The sequence below is a fragment of the Anguilla rostrata genome, chromosome 4 (assembly GCF_018555375.3).
Source record: "Anguilla rostrata isolate EN2019 chromosome 4, ASM1855537v3, whole genome shotgun sequence".
NCBI lineage: Eukaryota > Metazoa > Chordata > Actinopteri > Anguilliformes > Anguillidae > Anguilla > Anguilla rostrata.
In genome coordinates this window covers 14,293,572-14,313,140 of record NC_057936.1, presented here as the reverse complement: position 1 = coordinate 14,313,140, position 19,569 = coordinate 14,293,572, and the positions used below count along the sequence as shown (strand labels likewise).

Genomic DNA, 19,569 nt, shown 5'->3' with positions numbered 1-19,569 from the left:
TTTTTGCCTGGAACATCAAACCTGCCTCACCACAGTCATTATGAATTCCACAGCACTTAATAGTAGGAGGTTCCCTGGTGTGCCAACTGAATTCCAGCCTGCTCTTTCAAGCAGGTCACCTAATCATCCTTCAGTTTAAATGGCTTAATGACTTCCTGCCTCTCCAACTCCGCTGATGTGTGATGGTTCAAAATAGCTGGTGTGCATCACCCAGGTTTGTGCTGACACGTACTGGCAGCGGCTGAGGTGGGCTTCCCTTTCCTATTTTTTTAAACTGTAAATCACTTTTAGATCATAAAAAGGTGCTGTGTAGAAGCAACTTGTGATCGATTATTACGGACTGGTGTACTCTTTGCAAAACATTTCGAGTGAGTCATCGCAGAGAAAACAACCTACGCAGCCAAGTCTGTTCGACGGTTTAGCGGACAGTCATTTTAGCACCGGGCTGACTACAAGTGAAACAATGGGTGGGTTTCCTGCTCCCATTATTCACAGCGCTAATGCAGCTCGCCGCTGTCGGTGCGTCGGGCTCACGAAGCGAACGTTGGCGCAACAGCCACCGGTCTGAAGTCAGTGCGTTGCATTGTGGGTACTGGAACAGGCTTGAGCAACGCGGGCACTTCTGCCTCCCGCTTCCCGAAGCCCAGAGCGCTTATGCAACTCGGGGTCGAAGGTCAGCGATGAGGTCACCGCTAGCAGCCGAGCAGCGGCGCTGCCCCCTATCGTTTGATTATGAACAATGGCCCGCGGTTGAGAGCCTTTTGATAGACTCCTGCGTCGCGGTGTGGCGGTTGTGCAGGTCACATGGCGAAGAGCCCGGGAGCTTGTTTTTAGGAATCCGACCCGATTCATCGTGTATCACAGGGGTCTGTTTTTTCAGAAGTGAACAACTGGTAACCTGTCTGGCTGCACGAAACAGATTTGTAGAGCTCTTGTGAATGGCAATGTGCTTTAGTTTTGTCATAAATCATACTTTTTTGTAAATTTCATAGGGACTCACAATGGCATCAGGGCCATATTGGTGTTGGCCACTAACAGCTTAAAGTAAACTTAAATGTTAGTTGATAATCTAAGATCATGTCAGACCGCTACTATGACAGAAAATACATGGGCCAGAGAGGAACTGCTGAAGCTGTAAATTAAATGAAAATGTCATGCTCAAAATGGAGCCTAATCATGGTCATCTGAGCTTCTTCTATTTATTTATTTTTAGTTGGTCATTTTTACCGGCTAAAAAAGAGAAGCTATACTGACTGTGTAGCTCCCCAGACTCTTGCTGTCCGCTTAATAAAGTAAGCAAGTTCACCTATTTTGTTATACATATACAATTTGTAATATATTTCCTGCAGAAATTGATGTTTACGCTCATCTGCTTCTGCCATGAATGTGGAAATTTGGTTGCATGTTGCATTGGTGTCATCATGTAAAACGGTGTTATCGGTGTCAGCCAATGCGGCCAGCCAAATATTGGTTATTGATATCAGCCCCAGGACTATCGTATCCTGCACCCCAATCATTGTCAGTGCTTAAATGTTTCCAGTTCATATAATTCACAACACAGACAGATCATGGAAGCTTGGTTGTATTCCCATCGAACTGCACTGCTTAGTTTTGATATAGGTGTCTTTGTTTTAATAGGTTGGGTCGATTCTTTACTCTCGTGTCTAATGACGTGTCTGATCTCTGGGCACTGGCTTCTGTGGGCTTAGCACAGAGAGTCTGCCAGGTCTGGGTGGCAAAGTCCTTTCCTGGTGCCCTGCCAAGCGGTCCTGCGGGTTTAGGCCCTAATTTAATGAGCCCGACGCCGAGCTGCTGGAACACGCTGTCGTAGCCTGTCCTCCAGGCGAGGCCGGCCTCGCGCACAGTAGGCCCGCGGGCAGAGTTCCCCCGCTTCACTGCCGCAGAAGCAGCATTTCGGGTGATTCATTGGGCTCCCCGCAGCTCGAAGGAAATAGTTGTTTTGCTACTTTAGCTAATGCACTGCGCTCATGGCTAGCTTCAGCGCAGGCTCGAGCCTGAGGATGCTTTTAATGAATACCTAATATCACACCCAGGCAGATTGTCTGTAATGATATAGCATGAGGTGTAATGTCTGTCATTTTGCGAACGAATTTCCCACAGTTAAAGTAGTGTTTTCATTTATGCAAATGTTCTTATTTTAGAGTGGGGGAAGGGTGTTGATCTTCTGACCAAGCTAAGAATGTGGCCAGTTGCAGTTGGGGATATAAAATGTTTCCTTTCCATGCTCTCTGCTAGCTTTGAGACATAGCATTTTGTGTGATTAATGTCTGCATATGTTCAAAATGAAATGCTTTGAAAATGTGTTTTTCCTGTGCAGTCTTCTGATGTCTTTTTTTTTCTTCTTCCTTTTAGCTTGTGAGCCAAGTTTCCAAGGAAAAAAACACTGGTTAAAGGTAAGGAAACATTTGTAAAAATTTTATTTCAGTACTGAGCATCTCAGAACAGCTTGCTCTCGTTTAATTTTGACAACATCCTCTATCTCCGGTTATCATTCCTGCATAGAACGATTTTATTTTTCTCAAGCTTATTAGCTCTGGAAATATTGCTCCCGTGTTGAGAGCTCTTACTTCCTGTTCCAGAGATTCTGTCTGGTAAGCATTTTGCTCTTCCTTGCTATTTAAGTTACACGAGCAGGAATCCAAGCTCTCCTCAGCTCAACCCCCCCCCCCCTATCCTCCCCAGAGCAGCAAAGGGTTGGGGGGGGTGACATGGGGAAGCAGGCACCCGCAGCTCAGGACCAACTGGTCTCCTGCCCTCACTGTTTTTTCCTCCTGTATTTCCGTACTCCGTTTCCATGGAAGTGGCCATAGAGCCATTGGCAGGGCATCACCGCCCTGCTCCTCCGATTAATGTAAGAAACGTGACCGAGCCATTGAGCGAGCCATTGAGCGAGCCCTGCGGGTGGCAAAGGTGCGGTTCCACATTGCAGTAGTGCAGGCCTGCTCAACCCTGCTCCTGGAGATGTACCGTCCTCTAGGTTTTCACTCTAAGCCCTAACAAAGCACCCCTCGTTCAACAGCGAGAGATGTCACTGAGCTGCTAATTAATGGAATCAGGTGCGCCAAATCAGGGTTGAAATGAAAACCCACAGGATGGTAGATGTCCAGGATCAGGGTTGGGCAGCCTTGCAGTAGAGGATGGGCCTTCGGACTGGGCCAAATTTTCGCTGCTCTCTTGGGTCCGGATTGCACCGTGTGGTTAATGAAAAATGACAAAATAATGCTCACGTCACGCAAATGTCACACGAATGCCACGCCCCCTCTAAGCATGAAGCTTCCCCCCGACCGGCAATATAAGCCAGCTGTACGGTTGTCCTGTAGAATTTAACAGATATGTTCATCAAAGGCACCCATATTTTTTATTACGCTGTGTGTGGCTTCCCAATCTATATTTTGCTTCGCAATACAGGTGATCGGTTGTAGGACATTTGATATTAATTATTATCATTTGTTTTTTTGTATTTCTCTGGGTGTAATGAGGCATCTTCATTGTCCGATGAAACCTGATTTTGTCGCTACAGACCTTTGCATCAGTTAACGGTAAACAACAAAGGGGCGAAAATTGCACGGATGCTGCTGCGATTTGGACGAGCCTCGTAGGCGTGCGCTCAACACTGATTGCCTGTTATTAAAAAGCCAGGCCGGGGGAAAGTGGTGGGAGGCGTAGTTCACTTCATGGGTTTTTTGATATCATTTCAGTTTTATTGTGTGGTTTAAAAAATTTTTTTTTTTTTAAACACACTTCAGATATCTCCAAAGCAGCTTGCACAGTAACTGTTTCCAGTGGTTGTACAGCTAAACACATTGATTTTATATTGTTTGTTCACAACTGTAAACCTAAATAGCAATGTTTAAATCGCACCGGTACTTTCCTTGAGTGTAGTGGTCACAGGTTGCATGCAGCTTAGGAAGTAAAGCTTCCTTACTTTGGAGGAAGTGGAACTCCCGAATGCCCCTTATGCCAACCGTGGTGAAACAAGTAAATCCTTTCATCACACACATAAACTAGCTGATCCAATCGAAAACATATCGTAAAACTGAAATAATATGTGAAAAACTCAGAAAACGATGTTCCTCTAACCCTTTGAAGAGGTGGCTTTTTTGTAATGTTTTTTCAGAATTCTAGGTCGGTGTTCTAGAATTGCAGTAATGAATGTTACATCAGCATTTGAGCATTAAGAACATTCTAATCACATATTTGTGATCTCACACCTTTAAAGAGTTACGTGTAGCGTGTGTCGACGTGTCATATGAAGCAATGCTGCCATCTCCTGGTAATATTTAAAATAAAGGATGCGGCTTCTGAGTGCAGAGGAATGCTGGGAAATTGAGTAGTGTGTTAAGACCACATTAAACCGCTTGTATTTCAGTCCTACCTGGGGGCATCTTTTATTAATAGGCTGTTAAACCGTAAATGAATCAGTCATTATGAGAGATTTATAAGTATCGTTCAGTCTATGGTCGTGACTTTAACCTTTACTGGCTCGACGTTGCTGGGGTTTTATGAGCATAGCTATTCTGCCATTAACGTACTGTTTTTTTGCCCATAGATATATCGGTCGTCCTATGGTTCTTTTTATGCCTTGAATTCTTATGGCAGTTGTAATAGTGTTAAGACAGTAATGCTGCTGCTATAAAGTGCTTCTGTACACAGACATGTAGCAAGTGAAAGCCTTGTTATACAAGCCTTATCATACAAGAGCTCATCATTAACAGATGGAAGCAGCTTGTTACAAACCAAGCTCATTCATTTGTTTGCAGATTGATCGTCAGTGACTTGCATTTGAGATGTGAAAAGAGCCCTTGCAGATATATTACATGCTGTAGCAGGGAGTGCTATTCAGACAGTCTCGAGAAAGAATAATACTGCCTCTCCTATGAGCCCATCAAATATGCATCGCATGAATGAATATGTAATGAGAAATAATAAGTGTTAGTCTAGACCGAGTTTGAATTATATGAATAACTGAATCCATTGTGGTAGTTTCACAGAATGTATAGTATCACTCTCACTTAATATATGTTGTTCACCTAAACTTCTTCAGTAATGTAATCTAGTAATATCAGTCTTTCAATTTCTTTAGAAAGTCTAAAAGTTAGTACCTGTAATACCACTCAGTTTCCGTTTCTAGTAATTCTATCATTCCTCTCAACCTGGTGGCACTGCCAGGTACCTTAGCGATTCTAACAGTGACCCCTGATCCTTTAGTTGCTCTCTGTCAGTCTTCACCAATTCCGTGATTTCTCTGAACCTGTAATATTACCCCTGTAATGTCGTTCTCTTTAGAGACCCTAATATTACTCGATGTGCATTGACTAGCCTGAGGACTTGTATTGTCATTTTTTTTGTGTTCAGTTATCAATTTCTGTCTCTCTGTAAGAAAAACTTGAGTCTGTACAGGTTGTGCTACATAAGTAGTGCTTTTCAAATCAGGACTCAGCTGAAATGTGAAGACCATAGTTTAATGAATGGTAAAGATTGCCGTAAGGCCTCCAATTATTGAGCCTATTATTTTAGCTTTGTTCTGGGATGATTAACTCAAATTTCACATTTTCAGATTTCTCATATTAGAAGCTATTATACAGGTACATGTCATAAGTGCTTGGCGTATGCACACAGGCTAATATCAGATGAATATAATTTAGCACATTCACACATGTAATTATTGCAATTAAATGGCTAATTTAATTGCAATTGGATTAACTACGGAATGTAGGGGCTGTGAAAGTAGTTTCACACATCTGTGCCTGCTCACACCTGAGGGTCTCCCTTATCTCATTACTCATATTGATATGTATTTGTGTGGATTAAGTTATTTTTAAGATGCAGTAATGTTCAGTGAGCATGTCATCATTGCACATAATTGTTGCAATGTTCCTCCATGTGGTAAATGCAGTGAGTGCTTTAGCCACAGGGTGGCGCTCTTGGCCAGGCATCTGTGCATCCCTGAGCCCTTTAGTACTGGGTGGGTATGCTGTGGGATAAACATGGTGACTACCAGGATGTTTTAGTCAGACCAGTGGAATTTGCCGTTCAGTATTTGGGGCTGGATGGCCTCGTTTTGGTTGGTAGAGATGAGCAGGCCAGTTAACAATGGAATGACCCTCAAAAATGAATAAATCAAGTCAGAGTAAGTGCTGTTAAGGACATTTACTTTCTGACGTCAATACCCCCCTGTTTGTATTCAGTGACAAAGCTGGTTTTCAGGGATCCAGAGTATTGTTCAGGATTCAAGCCTCCCCGTCCTCACAGGATACGCATTCCACCACCATGAATCAGCCCCGCCCCTCCCTGCTTGCGATTGGTCTCCCGGGGAGACGCGGTTTAACGGCCCGTAACGCACCGGGCCGGGTTCGCGAGCCGGCGTGGGGAGGGCGCAGCGTGGCGGGGAGCGGGCGGGGCCTGGAGGCGGCCCGCGATTCGAGCGGCCAATCTCGCGCGAGTCGGCCCCGAACGGGCTTCGCCTCGGCGGCGCTGTGAAATTCACGGCCCCGGAGGGAGCGGACCGGGGACGGCGCGCTCGCGGCGGCGGAGCGGAGAGCGGCGGCGGCGGCGAGGGGCTCTTTCTGGGCGAGCGCCCCTCGCTCGGTGGGGTCACAGTCCATCACCGTGAGCTATAAGAACGAATTCCCTCAAAAAAAAAGAGCCACTTAGTACATCACCTATCTAAGCTCACGTGACCGTTTTTTTTTTTTTGAAACCCTGCTCCCAAAATCCTTTTTCCGTCTTTCGAAAAAATTATTTGGTATAAGTGTCCCATTGATCGATTGAATTTATGATTCTTCAGGACAGGATGCGGCTTTGCCTGTTGTTCACAAATTTATGTGTCGCTTGAAATGATCATTTGTGTTCATTGACGATGTGTACAGTACATGCCTTAGCGTTCAAAAAGTTAAGATGTACAGCGTGCAGTACCTGCGCTTTCCGTCTGTGCCGTGTGTAACGGAAAACTGTCCGGGGTGAAATGGGAGCTGTTAACGAGGGCCGAAGGTTAATTGGTCCTGGCAGCAGGGGGTTAACAGATTGAGCCAGCAGTGCAGTGCCCCGGGCCTTATAGCCCACCTGTCAGCCGACAGACCCCCGTACTCAGGTCCCGCTCAGCGCTTGCTTTACGGCGCCCTAAACCGGCAGACCGCATTAATATCAGCAGCGGCAGTAAACAGGCGCGGACGTGTCTGCGTTCAGGTATAAAACATTTATTTATCTGTAACGTATTTCTTCCCGAACCGTTTCGTCAGCCCCCGGGCTTGTTATTTTATAGATCGGGTAATTGCAGCAGTGACTAGCCCTGAGCCAGGGGCGTGGCTCTGCGCCTCCGACGGCCGTGCCGTCCGTGCTCCCGACTGCGTCCTGCAGAGGGCGCCGCGCTCATTCCGAATTGAGAGATGGCCTGACAGCAAGTCATTTCCCCTTTTTTTTCCTTTTTTTAAAATTTGTTTTTAACCGCACTACAGCACGCTGTCCGAAGCCCTGCCCAAACCGGCTAAGTGGCCATACGCTCAGTGTGGCTCGTAAATCAGCCTCCATTTTGTCATGACACAGTTAAAAAAAAATGTTTATTTCTTTAAAGACATTTTCTTCGACTACGATGAACGATTATATTTATTCCGGAATATTCCGGCTCCGTTGGATTGGGCCGAGCGCGAAGGGTTGGAACGCGGTGACGTTGGCGAATCAGCGGCGAAGGAAAAGGTCACCTTTTACGCGGCGTTTCGGCGCAGCCAGCCAAACGGAGCCACTCGCGTCCGGAAGCCCCGGGCGCAGCGGCGACGCCCCTGTTATCCCAGAGGGGGGGGGTGGGGGGTGCCGCGGCAACTGTCGCGGCAAAACTGTCCCTTGCGGTCACAGTGTGCCCAAGCATCTGAGCGTTTAGGAAGCCTGCACCGCAGTACAGATTTCACTGCGCTAAGGCTGCGTTAAGGCGCTAATAAGGGCAGGATCTAACCCATCATCCTCACAGTCATCTACTGACAGACCTGTGTGAAGCGGACATGAAGGTTCACAGCAGGAGGCGGCCATACAAAACTCATAAGTGGTTTTTTTTCTAACGTCCCACCATTAATAAGTAATGACAAGGAACAGCACAAGCAGCAAGGCCATCGATTAAAATAACAGTGACATGGAGAATGAGAAGAATACAAAGCCGAGGCGTTATTTGGGAATTATCTCCACTGGAGTAGAGTACAGTACGAGATGAGTGGAGTACGAGGTTACAGCCCCCCCACCCTGAGAGAGATTTGCTGTTCCTGCTGTTAGAATGTGGGGTATGGGAAGGGGGGCGGGGGGGTTGCCGAGCCCAAAGGGTTTACGATGCCCACCGAGGCAGAACGCTGACTTGCAGCTCAGGGGCTAACGGAGAACGTGCCTTCTCCATGACCTGGAAACGTTCCCTCCATTTCTCCGTCTCTCTCTCTCTCTCTCTCTCTCTCTCTCTCTCTCTCTCTCCCTTTCAGTGTGCCTCTCTCTCTCTCTCTCTCTCCTCTCTCTCTCTCTCTCTGTCTCTCTCTCTCTCTCCTGAAGCCCTTTCCCTCTCCCTCCATTGCTGTTCTTTTTTTAGGCTGTCTTCGCAAACATCAGGATTGATCTGGTCAAACCCCGCAATGAGGCGCACTTGCGAGGAGCCTTCCTGGAGTACGTTTCTGCTCCATCAGCACAAGCTCATCTGAAGTAATAATTTATGGGGCCCTTGATTTAACTTTAAAAAAAAATTTTTTTTTTTAGATGCGCTCTGATGTGAACGGGCGTCGGGATTGGTAGTTGCTTGGAAGTTTCACGGAAGGAATGCGAAAAGAAACCACGTTTGAGCCGCGTCTAAGGTCATGTGATCCCTCCCGGTTCCCACTGCAGGCAGACTGGAGACAGAGCGGGGGAAATTTGGATTGTAGGCGCGCTTTCGCGTGGATCGATACGCTCCACCCAGTCAGCATTGGCCCATATATCACTGTATAATTAACACGTATCTCACAGTGTAAGCGAATCAGCAGTGAGAGCATCGTTTTGCCCTGTACCGGTGTCCTTAGCAGTGCTAATCAAACGGACTCAAGCATTCAAGCATTCATTGTAAAGCGTGAATAATAGAGTACACCCCTTCTAAAAATCAGATTTCTTGATTCAGTCGTTGTTTTTCCTTTTTTATCGATGCAATGCTGTCAATAAGAGTAATCAAGGACCTGAAATTTAGGCTTGTGGAACATTTGCTTGAAAGGAAATCTATAGTAATTAATGAAAATGAGCCCTTTGACTGACTCGGCTGTTGACTGTAGCGCAGGGTTGCTGTTGTACTGTGGATAACCTGCATCTCCACCCTAATTCTGCGTAATGGATGAAGAACGCATTTATTACTGTTTAGCTGGAAGTGGCGGTGGGGGGAGGGGAGGGCCGAGGAGAGGCGGGCGGAGGCAGCGAGCGAACGCAGACCGAATCGGCCGCGCCCCCCTCGGCCAGGAGACGGCGGCCGCGCCCCTCCGAAGGGGCGGACAGCCCGAACCGGCGCCCCGTCTTGGTCCGCTTAAGGGCGGCGTAGATTGAGGAGGGATTGGGGACGAGGGGGCCGGAGAAGGGCATCGCGCGGGGGGGGGGGGGGACACGTTCGCGTAGGGAGCCCGGGTTTGGGAAGCGCGCCCCCGTTTTCCGCCTGTCCGAACGAGGCGCCGTCAAGCCGCCCCCCCCGCGGGCCCCCCCCGGCCGGTCGAGCGGGGGCTAACGCGATGTGGCGCGTCGCCGGCGGAAACTGGGTCAAGTTTAAAGCTGCCCGCCCCGTTCCGCGGCTGCCATCCCGGCTGCTGTGCCCACCCGCCCGCCCCCGAGTCTGAGCGTCCTCTCAGCCCCGCCCGCTCCCCGACAGAGCCCCGCCCAGCTCTGTTTCCGACAGAGCTGCAGCTGGCACATGGGTCTGCGTGCCGTAGCACATTATGATAAATAAGGGACCGCAGCATCATATATATTTTGGAAAGGCGTGCCGTCCTGACGCTGCGGGCCGCTTGACTGTCACGGAAAGGGGCGTGAATGTGTGCCACCTGTGTGGGTTATTCGGACCACCCGCCCCCCCCCCCCAATCTCTCTCACTCTCCTCACGCTTCTTCGCAGTGAAATGTCAAGTGGGCGTGGCACAGAAACCTTTACCACCGATGCCGTTGAATCTCCTTTAATATCGAGTCCGGATTACCATTTAGAACATTGATTTAATCATAGCATTAATTTTTCAAGTCAAAACAAACCTTTAAAACGTTTATCTTAAATGCCAACGCTGTTGTGTGATTATTGGTATTTTTTAAAAAAATCGTATCCAGATGATTAAATGTTGGGATGCAAGCAAAAAAGGCAGGAAAAAATCGACAGACCTTTTCCATCATTTTCATTTTCTGCACAGAGCACACTTTATTTTTAGATTTCGTGTTCCCGGCTGTTTTTTTTTTCTTCCAGAAGCCCATTTTTGGTGCAATACTCTATTCCTATTCATTTATTCACGCTCTTTAAAGTCTCACTACTACGTGCCCTCTCCTCCCCGAAGCCGGCCTGCGATTGGCTGCCGGTTTGTTTTCAGTTGGCACCAGCTCTCTTTTTTTTTTTTTGACTCCATGGATACAGCGGAGGACCGGGGGGAGCGGGCCTCAGCCAATGGGAGCGCGGCACGGCCGGCTCGTAGTAGAATCCGGCTCTCTCTCTCTCTCTCTCCCCCCCCCCGGCCTCAGAAACAAACGCAGAGAACGGACCGCGGGGGTGCCAAACAAAAACAAACCGCTTCTGCCGTGGGGCCTGAACCGGGCGTGTCCTGCCACAGAACCGCTACCCCTCTCCTGCCCTCGTTCCCATCCTCCCCTGCCAGTGCTTTAATGTTCCCCACCGTGCACATGCACCTTTTTTTAATGGCATACATGCCACAGCGGCAGTAACTGCACGCGCTCTGACAGAATCCACCGCTGTTACCTTTTTTTATTTTTTATTTTTTTTATATGCCGTTATAGGTTTTACTCTCCCTGGGCGGAAAAGCAAAAAATAACTGGGTAGAAAAACAAAAAATAACCCAAGTAAAAAAAAAAAATTTTTTAAAGCTGCTTTTAAATTGTAAATGTATGTATATAGATTTAGTAGAAGCATTTCAGCAAAAATGTAATATGAAAATTTAATAGAGGCACTGGTAAATATTTATAGAATGAAATATTTCAGAAGTTATTTCATGTAATTTAAAAAAGGGCTGGCTGTAATTAGGGCTCTCAGGTACTGTATGCTGCCGGTTTTTTTGGGTCAGTCAGTATTTGACAGAGCAGCTGAGGAAAGTCAGCGTGTGAATCCCTCGCTGTGTAACCTCCCCGGGTCTTACGATGGCGTAAGCTGCTGATTGCTGAACTGGTCGGCCCTGATCGGGGAACCACACACCGGAGCTTCTGCGCAGGGCGCCGCATCAGATTGCGGCAAATCCCTCTCCTTTGAGTGACTTAGAGTTGCCGTTAGAATGAAGCTCACAGGTCTGGGGGGGGTCGTGGGTGGAGGTCGGAGGCAGGGGGGGGGTGGGGGGAGGGGGGGGGTTGCCCGTACAGCTGGAGTGGCCACGCCTCTTGGACCAGCGCCTCTGTGGCGGCAGCAGCCAGGGAGGTGGCAGCAGAGGACCAGGGAAGCGCTGGCCTCGCCTGCTGCCGAGCTCGCAGCCCTCCTGCGCTCTGCAGTCAGCACCTCGCCGGCGGCCCAGATCGACCGGCGGCCCAGATCGACCGGCTGATAGACGGATCGCCGCCGCGGCGACGCCCCGCGTGTGGGGGAGGGGAGCGGTTAGTTAACCTGCTGCAGGCCACAGCACCCCCCTTCCCCCCGTCCCCTACCCCATTCCCAGCTGATGCCAGCTGTGCTCTCTCAAGGGGGGAGTCCTCTGGCCAAGTGTGGTCAAGTGTCGCTGGGTGTGGGCGTGGCAGGTTGCATGTGTGTCGAGGTGCACCTGGAATCTAGGATGCCCGGGGCAGGGCGGAGGACAGGGAATTAGAATCTGCTAATGAATCTGCTTTTTGCCCAGGGGAAAGCATTTAGATAAAGCTATTTTGGTGTAGCTGTGGAACATTAAATCACAGGTGAAATTTGCTTGCTTTCTCAGTACTATATGTCGCTTAAAGCCAATATTTTGAACGTTGGTATTGTACAATATTCATGTTTTATATCAATTATGTCAAATTATATCAGCAGCTGTTTCTTCACTGCATTTTGAGAAATATGCCTGTCTATTTCATCCAGATAGATATTTTTCCTTATCAAGTGAATCTCACAGACGATATACTCTCACTCAGGGATAAAAAAAGGGATAGCTCACTTCCTGGGGGTTTTTTCATATTATTTCACTTTTATTGTATTTTTTTTTGATTGACCCAGACGGTTTTTATGTGCAGTGAAGGATATTTTAGATACTTACGCAGGTTTCTGACGACCACTCGGTTTTACAGTGACTGGTTTAGGGGCATTTTGGGGCTCATCGTCTTAAAGCAAGAAAGTAAACTTCAGGTAACTCCAAAGCAGCTTGTACAGCAACTTCATGTTTCCAGAGAATGTGCATATGGACAGATTGCATAAATATCAGTCTTTTTGTTTTGCCAGTAATGCTTCCCTTCCTATTTTCCTAGGAAATAGATCCAAGTGAAAATGCCATTAAACGGGCTATTCTGAAGAATAATCGGGTAATGTACACACAGGACAAGCTCTGAGGGCATAATGTGGCTCTATAGGATTCTTTGAAGCGTGCCTTCTTGCTTTCAGACCGCAAAGCCCCGAGTGGCTCTGTACCAGTCATTGTAAAGCTGGGAGGTCAACGGAATCTTCTGGAAATGCTGTAAATATCGTAAAAGATGGAGTACTCTGCCTCTGAACCCTGAATGTGCTCGCCCACAGTACGACGCGCCTCGCTCCCTGCAGACCAGTTCCAGAGCGAGACAGCGCTCTAGCAAAGCTATCTGTCCTGCTTGTCAGTTTGAATTACATAACATGGGAATGTGACCTATATCTGACTCGCATATGGCGCAGGTTCGCCACTCTCGAAGCTTTCCTACTGCTGAGCGAGCTCTATCCTGGAGGAAAAAAAAGGGCGCTTGCTCTTAGAGGAGCCATCGGCACGGCCAGGGTCAGAGGTCATTCTTTGACTGACCCCTTTTCCGGCCTCGTCTGGTCCTTCGGTCAGTACCGCCAGGCTATTTTTAGGTCTGCTCAAGTTCAGTGCATAAAGCAGAAACTGCGCTGTCTCTATTAATGTGGCTCAACAATCAACAAAAGCCATGGTTAGAAAAACAAGATGCTGAGTAGTTTGGCCGTTGGACTTTAAATTTGGTTATCGTGTTTGAGAATATTCAAAATGCATGTAGTAACCGCTTTGGCAGTTCCAGTGAACCGGAACACCACAGAAGTTGTGAAATGTGTGCTTGAGCAAGTCCTCATGATTTTGAAACACGATCAACTGGGAAACTGTACAATGAATTCAGACAGAAAAGCAAAGGGATATATTTATGAGATGTACTGTAAGATGCAAATGATGCATTGGAGCATTTTTAATATAAACATTGTTTCGAGTCACTAAAAAAGTGCAGTAACTGACATTATGCAAATAGTATTTAAAGTCCTAATGTTTGAATATGTATATTTGCAGTGCTAGTTTTTATGCTGTTGTGTAAACATATTAAATGGTTTACATTTGTCTTAGGGAGCATCCAAGGCATGTCAAAGTAAAAACTGTTTGGTCTTTTGTGCGGTGAATCTAATTCTGACCAATCAAATAATGCCCTAATTTTCCGTGGCGTCGAACAGGGAGGGAGGGTCTTTTAAAAAATAATTAATGGCTATAACATAATAAGTACCTTGCCTGCTTCCCAGTTAGCAGCGCTTACTTATTCCCACCCCAAGTCCAGTCTGACGAAAGCTGCTGCACCTATGGGCTTGTAACTGTGTCCACTGAGTATATCTCCACTCATGTAAACCTGTTTTGTTTACTATTTAAAAAGGCTTTGTGTACAGCCCCCGTCAGAAGGCTGCAGTGTTCTAGCTTGCTACCACCCGATTCAAAATCGCTCCTTTGCCGTTGATGTCATTCGGCTTCCCGAGCTAGCGCGCGGCGGCGCGGCGCACCTCCACCACAGGTGCGTCTTCGCATGGGAATCTTGGGCAGATAGGCATCTGCTGGGCGCTCGCCAGGTGGATGTGCCCCTGACTGCGGCCGCACCGCTCCGAGAGAGAGAGAGCCTCCTCTTCCCGAGGGCGGCCGCGAATAGCGCTGCGGCCGGAGAGGGCCCCGTTCTCCCATGAAGAAGAGCCCCAGATAAGCACCCGGCTCCTCGCCGCAGCGGCCCCCGCGGCCCCCCGCGAGAGGCGCCAACTTAAAAGAGCGCTTCCTCACCTTAACGGGGTTTCAGGTTTTTCCTGGTATCGTAAAAACCCGTTCGCTCGTTCTCCGCGCCTGCGATCCTCCCAGACCTCTTACACCTGATGAGAGATAAGATGTGCCCGCACCCCCACCCACACCCCCCCCACCTCCCCCAAGCAGAACACCCCTCCTGTACTTCACGCTATCAGGTTCACACGCATTGGTGGTCTGGGTATGTTTGTGCCAGCATGGGATGTTTATCCGATGCGTATCCGTGCGCTCTTTCCGTATTGGACGGAGGGTTTTGCCGTAGGAGGCGATGGAATGTAATCTGACGAGGGAAATCGGTGGTGTCCTTGTGTAATCATTTTTAATATTCGCAATCCCTCCGATAAAACTCCTAGTAAAAATGCATGCTTATTTATCCCATGTTTCTGTGTTTATGTAACATCCTAAAGTATCATTTTGCATATGCAGGCTATTTCAAGTGGTAAGCGTAATCTGCTTTTCGCTTCTGAAATTAAGTCGCTTGTTTTTATAAATTAATGAAGTGAAGTTAAGAATGTTTTGGCATATAATACTGTATAGATGGCAGTCTTGCATTGAGGCAGTCACAATTCCTCCAGAAATGGTAAAATCACAGTTGAGTACATAAATAAAAACAATGTGTAAATTTTAGTAGCATCCCAGTAGTTCTTATAATGTTACGTAAGTATTCATTACATTACAGGCATTTAGCAGACGCTCTTATCCAGAGCGACTTACACAACTTTTACATAGCATTTACATTGTATCCATTTATACAGCTGGATATATACTGAAGCAATTTCGGTTAAGTACCTTGCTCAAGGGTACAACGGCAGTGTCCTTACCCGGGAATCGAACCTGCGATCTTTCGGTTACAAGCCCAGTTCCTTATTCACTGTGCTACACTCCGTCCTCCAAAACATACAATGGGCTGTATCCTCCTAACACCACATCATATGACATGTTCCTGATGCCAGTACCTAACAAATCTGAATGAGGTTGTGCCATTCAAAGTCACGCTGAGCAGTTATTGATCATAAAGGGTATAACTCATTGTACCTTATGTGTCCTGTCTTTGGTGAATGTTGAAATTGCTCTTGGGAGTGCGATAAGTTGTTAAACATTGAACAGCATGTTATGAAAGTAATGAATAAATTAATATGCTTTGAATTAATTAAACAATAAATATCAGACAATTACATAATTAAGCCAATTCAAAGTAGCCCCCGGGGATGTCCCAGACACCCCGGGAGAAAAAGGCTAGCGCTAAAACTGTCATCTGCGTGACAATCCATAATTATGAGCGGTTAATTCGTTGTTAGTATGTTTAAATCAGATCAATGGCTTCATTTGTCTTTGAGGCAGAAATTTCAATATTTCTAATTGTCCGTCGTGGAGAATGTTTTTCAGCTTGATGTGTGCTGAGGCTCTCATGTCTTTTCCCGAAAAGGGCTCAGAAGTAGGCTGAGCAATCAATCCTGGGGCCGGGCGTGTTTGTAAATCAAGTGGAATAACGCCCTGTCAGAAAACAGCCATTGGCCTTAATGAGGGTGAGGTACCCTCGGTTGTTCCGCGTTTCTCCGGCGGTACACTAGAGCCCAAAGACACGCGTGGGGAACGCTGCGTCTTCTTTTTTTTTTTTACTGCGCTGCGCCTGGAGAGAGTTTCCGTTTCCGTCCTCACACGCGAAGGAGCAGCACCGCTGAAATGCTCTGAAAATCAGAAATTTGCAGCGAGGCGACGGGCTGGAAGAGTGGCGGGAGTGGGCCTGCAAACACGCGTTTGCAGGTTTGAGTTATTTTAGGATAATCGTACTCTTCAACAAGGTGCTTTATTCTTCAGTGTAAATACCCATATAAATAAATGCCCCGTGATGAGGCTTGCCAGGCGAGAGGCTTCACGGCCTTCTCACGCGGCTCGGCTCCGCGCGCGGAAGAGTCCGCGGGCTTCAAAATATCTCGGCTGGAGAGAGATTCAAGATTCAAGCTGGAGAAAAGATTCAAAAGCCGAAGAAAAAGTTGAGGCCGGGTCACCTGCAGAGGATCGCGTTTGTAGGTCGGGTATTTTTAGGCGAAGGAGATAAAGCACCTGAAGTTTCCTGCCCGCGAACCTGATTGGTAGCTCGGTTACCCCGCGGCTAAACCCCCTTACTAGTTTCGCCTCGTATTTTTCTGCTATCCGTTTTGCTCCCATAGATTATCAATCAGGGCCGGGAGACCTGTAGGCTTTAGAGCTGACCACGGCGAGAGAAGGCTCCCAGCCTTGCCTCATTCGTCACGGCCCGACCAGTTGCCCTGGAGGCCTGGGCGGCGGCCGCTCTCGCGAACGGGAGCAGTGGACCCGAGCCGCTAATTAAACTTTGGCGGCGGGCGGGTTTGCGCGCGAGCATTTTTTTTTTTTTGCGCTAGATTTACAAAAAAAAAAAAAAAAGGTTATCAGCTGGGAATTGAGAAACGTAAAGCCGAAAAAAGCCACGCTCAGTTGGATTTCTTAAGAAAGGGAGTGGGATTCCAGTAAAGCAGCCACCGCTGTGAATCTGGGTGGGTGGGGGGGGTGGGGTGGGTGGGGGGGGGTCGGTTGGGGCCCTCGAGATGGGCTGAGACGTTGAGGACATCTGTCGAGCCGGGCCCCCGACAGGAAAACCACACCGCGCCTGCAGTTTACGCATCTGGGCTGGGCCTGGTTGGCGGGCGCTGATACGGGCCCCGACGCGGACGCGGGGGCGCGGAGCCGGAAACAGCGGGGGAGGGGGAGGGGGTCGCCGGATTCCTCTCTCTTCCCTCCCCTCCCCTCTTTCTCTTGACCCGGCTCTCCCGCTGGTCTCTGGCTTCGTCCCCTGACGCACAATCAGGGCTTAATGTTCTTCGTTTCGTGTGAATTTGTATTGAACCTCAATTCTGTTTCTCTCCCTTCTCTTCACAGGTACCTTAATATGGGGAACCTTCTAAAAGTTTTGACTTGTACAGACCTTGAGCAGGGACCCAACTTTTTCCTTGATTTTGAAAGTAAGATTTATGTTTTTTTTTATTACTTCTTTTCTCTGGCCTCCCCAAACCACACATGCCCCCCCCCCGAGCCAGCCAGTCTAACCCCCCCAGTCTGACTCACAGCATCCTTTGAGCCACCATCCTTTAGCTGAGCATATCTGTTAACTCTTCCATGGTTTGCCTGAAAATCTGACAACCTGATTGTGCTGTTTGTGTGGTGGCCCTGTTAGAATGATTGGGTTTTTGGGAATATTGCTGGAATTATGCGAGCTTCTAAATCCTCCTACACCCCCTCTTTGGTCCACCCAACCCCCCCCAAAGCCCTTGAACACTGAATATTCTGACTGGTATGATTTCTTGTCACTCAATGCTTCATGTGGAAAATAGGATATGTGATTGGTTCAATGTTAGCATTTAGAGAGTATGGGTAACAAACACCGTGTAATGGAAGTACGCTTCACAAAACAATACACTAGGTTCCATGTATAGACAATGCACTCTGTTTGGCGTGTATTGGAAAATTACATGCAGTACCCCGTTTCCTGAAATGCTGGCTCAAAATGGTTTTCTGGTATCGACATGATAGTTTTAACATTTAGAAGAAAAGAGTTTGACGCAATGGAGTAAAAGAAAGGTTCCTCAGCACGTAGCACATTGTCCTGTGTGGATTTACATTTCCTTTATTCAATACCCATTTAATCATTCAGGAAAAATGTGAAACATTTACTATATTCTGTCTCCTCAGTGTAAGCAACGCTTCAAATGATCTTAGCTGGAATGCTTGTTCACAGCTGGACAATAATATTAGATAAATGTACTCGCCATGACAAACTGGTGAATCCAAATTGCAGAATAACATCATGTATAATTGCGATTATCCGTACGTTCTCAGAAGTGCTCTAATACTTGGGCAGCCTTCCCGGTTGCGCTTAGATACTGCCATGTGTGGTGAATTTTTAATAAGGCTTGTAAATTATTCCAAATTTATATGCACGCTTATGTATTAGAGTACCGTTCCTTTGAGATATTTGCACATCTGCTCAGCCTTAAGTGCTTCCCTGTTTAAACTGGAAGTTTATTATTATTATTATTATTATTATTATTAATAATAATTATAATACTCAGCCAAGACATGCACATGCACATACAAACATTAACAAGGATGTACACCCCCACAGCTGAAAATGGTATATAACATCAAATCAGACAGACTGAAGCATATGTGCACATGCACACACACACACACACATGCACACCTATACATCCATGCTCCCCTGATTCCTGGATGGATTAGAAAATGTGCCACATAAATCACCTTCAGATCATCTCCTTTATATAGCCGTATAATAAGATGACTAGACTTAACACCCATGCACACACACACGCGCGCTCATACACATGCGCACACGCAGGCATGCACACACACACATGTACGCACTCACCAAAGGACAACACACACACATGCAGATGCACGCACACATGCACACTCCAGAAGCCCACACGCACACATGCACTCTCTCTCTCTCTCACACACACACACACACACACACACACACACGGTACATTGCCCAGCGGCCAGCTGGACTGCGCACAGCGGTAGCCGAGATCCTCCCCGCTCTCTCTGGGGAGGCGTCGGGGCTCGTCTGGAATAGCGCTGATAGTGCTCACTGAGAGAGCTCACTGAGAGAACTCACTGAGAGAGCTCACTGAGAAAACTCATTGAGAGAGCTCACTGAGAGAGCTCACTGAGAGAACTCACTGAGAGAGCTCACTGAAAGAACTCACTGAGAGAGCTCACTGAAAGAACTCATTGAGAGAGCTCACTGAGAGAACTCATTGAGAGAGCTCACTGAGAGAGCTCACTGAAAGAACTCACTGAGAGAGCTCACTGAAAGAACTCACTGAGAGAGCTCACTGAAAGAACTCACTGAGAGAGCTCACTGAGAGAACTCGTTGAGAGAGCTCACTGAAAGAGCTCACTGAAAGAACTCATTGAGAGAGCTCACTGACAGAGCTCACTGAGAGAGCTGCACCTTCACACATCGGCCACGCAGTCAGTCTACTCGGGGCCCGCCGCATACGCCCGAGCAGCAGCTGCATCCAGGAAAGGGCTCAGAGAATTTTCAGAGTGGGTGGCAGGGGGCATTAGTTGATCCTGAAAAATATGCCACGGCCTGTAGATGTAGATCTGCCCCCTATTCCACACGG

General features: G+C 47.6%; 1 protein-coding gene across 2 annotated transcripts in view; it reads left to right on the top strand.

Annotated features, from left to right (window-relative positions):
• Positions 1 to 19,569, top strand: part of LOC135252582 (CYFIP-related Rac1 interactor B) — a 63,627-nt gene that overhangs the window by 28,878 nt on the left and 15,180 nt on the right. For both annotated transcript variants that reach the window (XM_064330826.1, XM_064330825.1), the window contains exons 3-4: positions 2,374 to 2,414; positions 17,297 to 17,379. In XM_064330826.1, coding sequence (XP_064186896.1) covers positions 17,307 to 17,379 — 73 coding nt within the window. In that variant the 5' untranslated portion in view covers positions 2,374 to 2,414; positions 17,297 to 17,306. The remainder of the gene's footprint in view (positions 1 to 2,373; positions 2,415 to 17,296; positions 17,380 to 19,569) is intronic.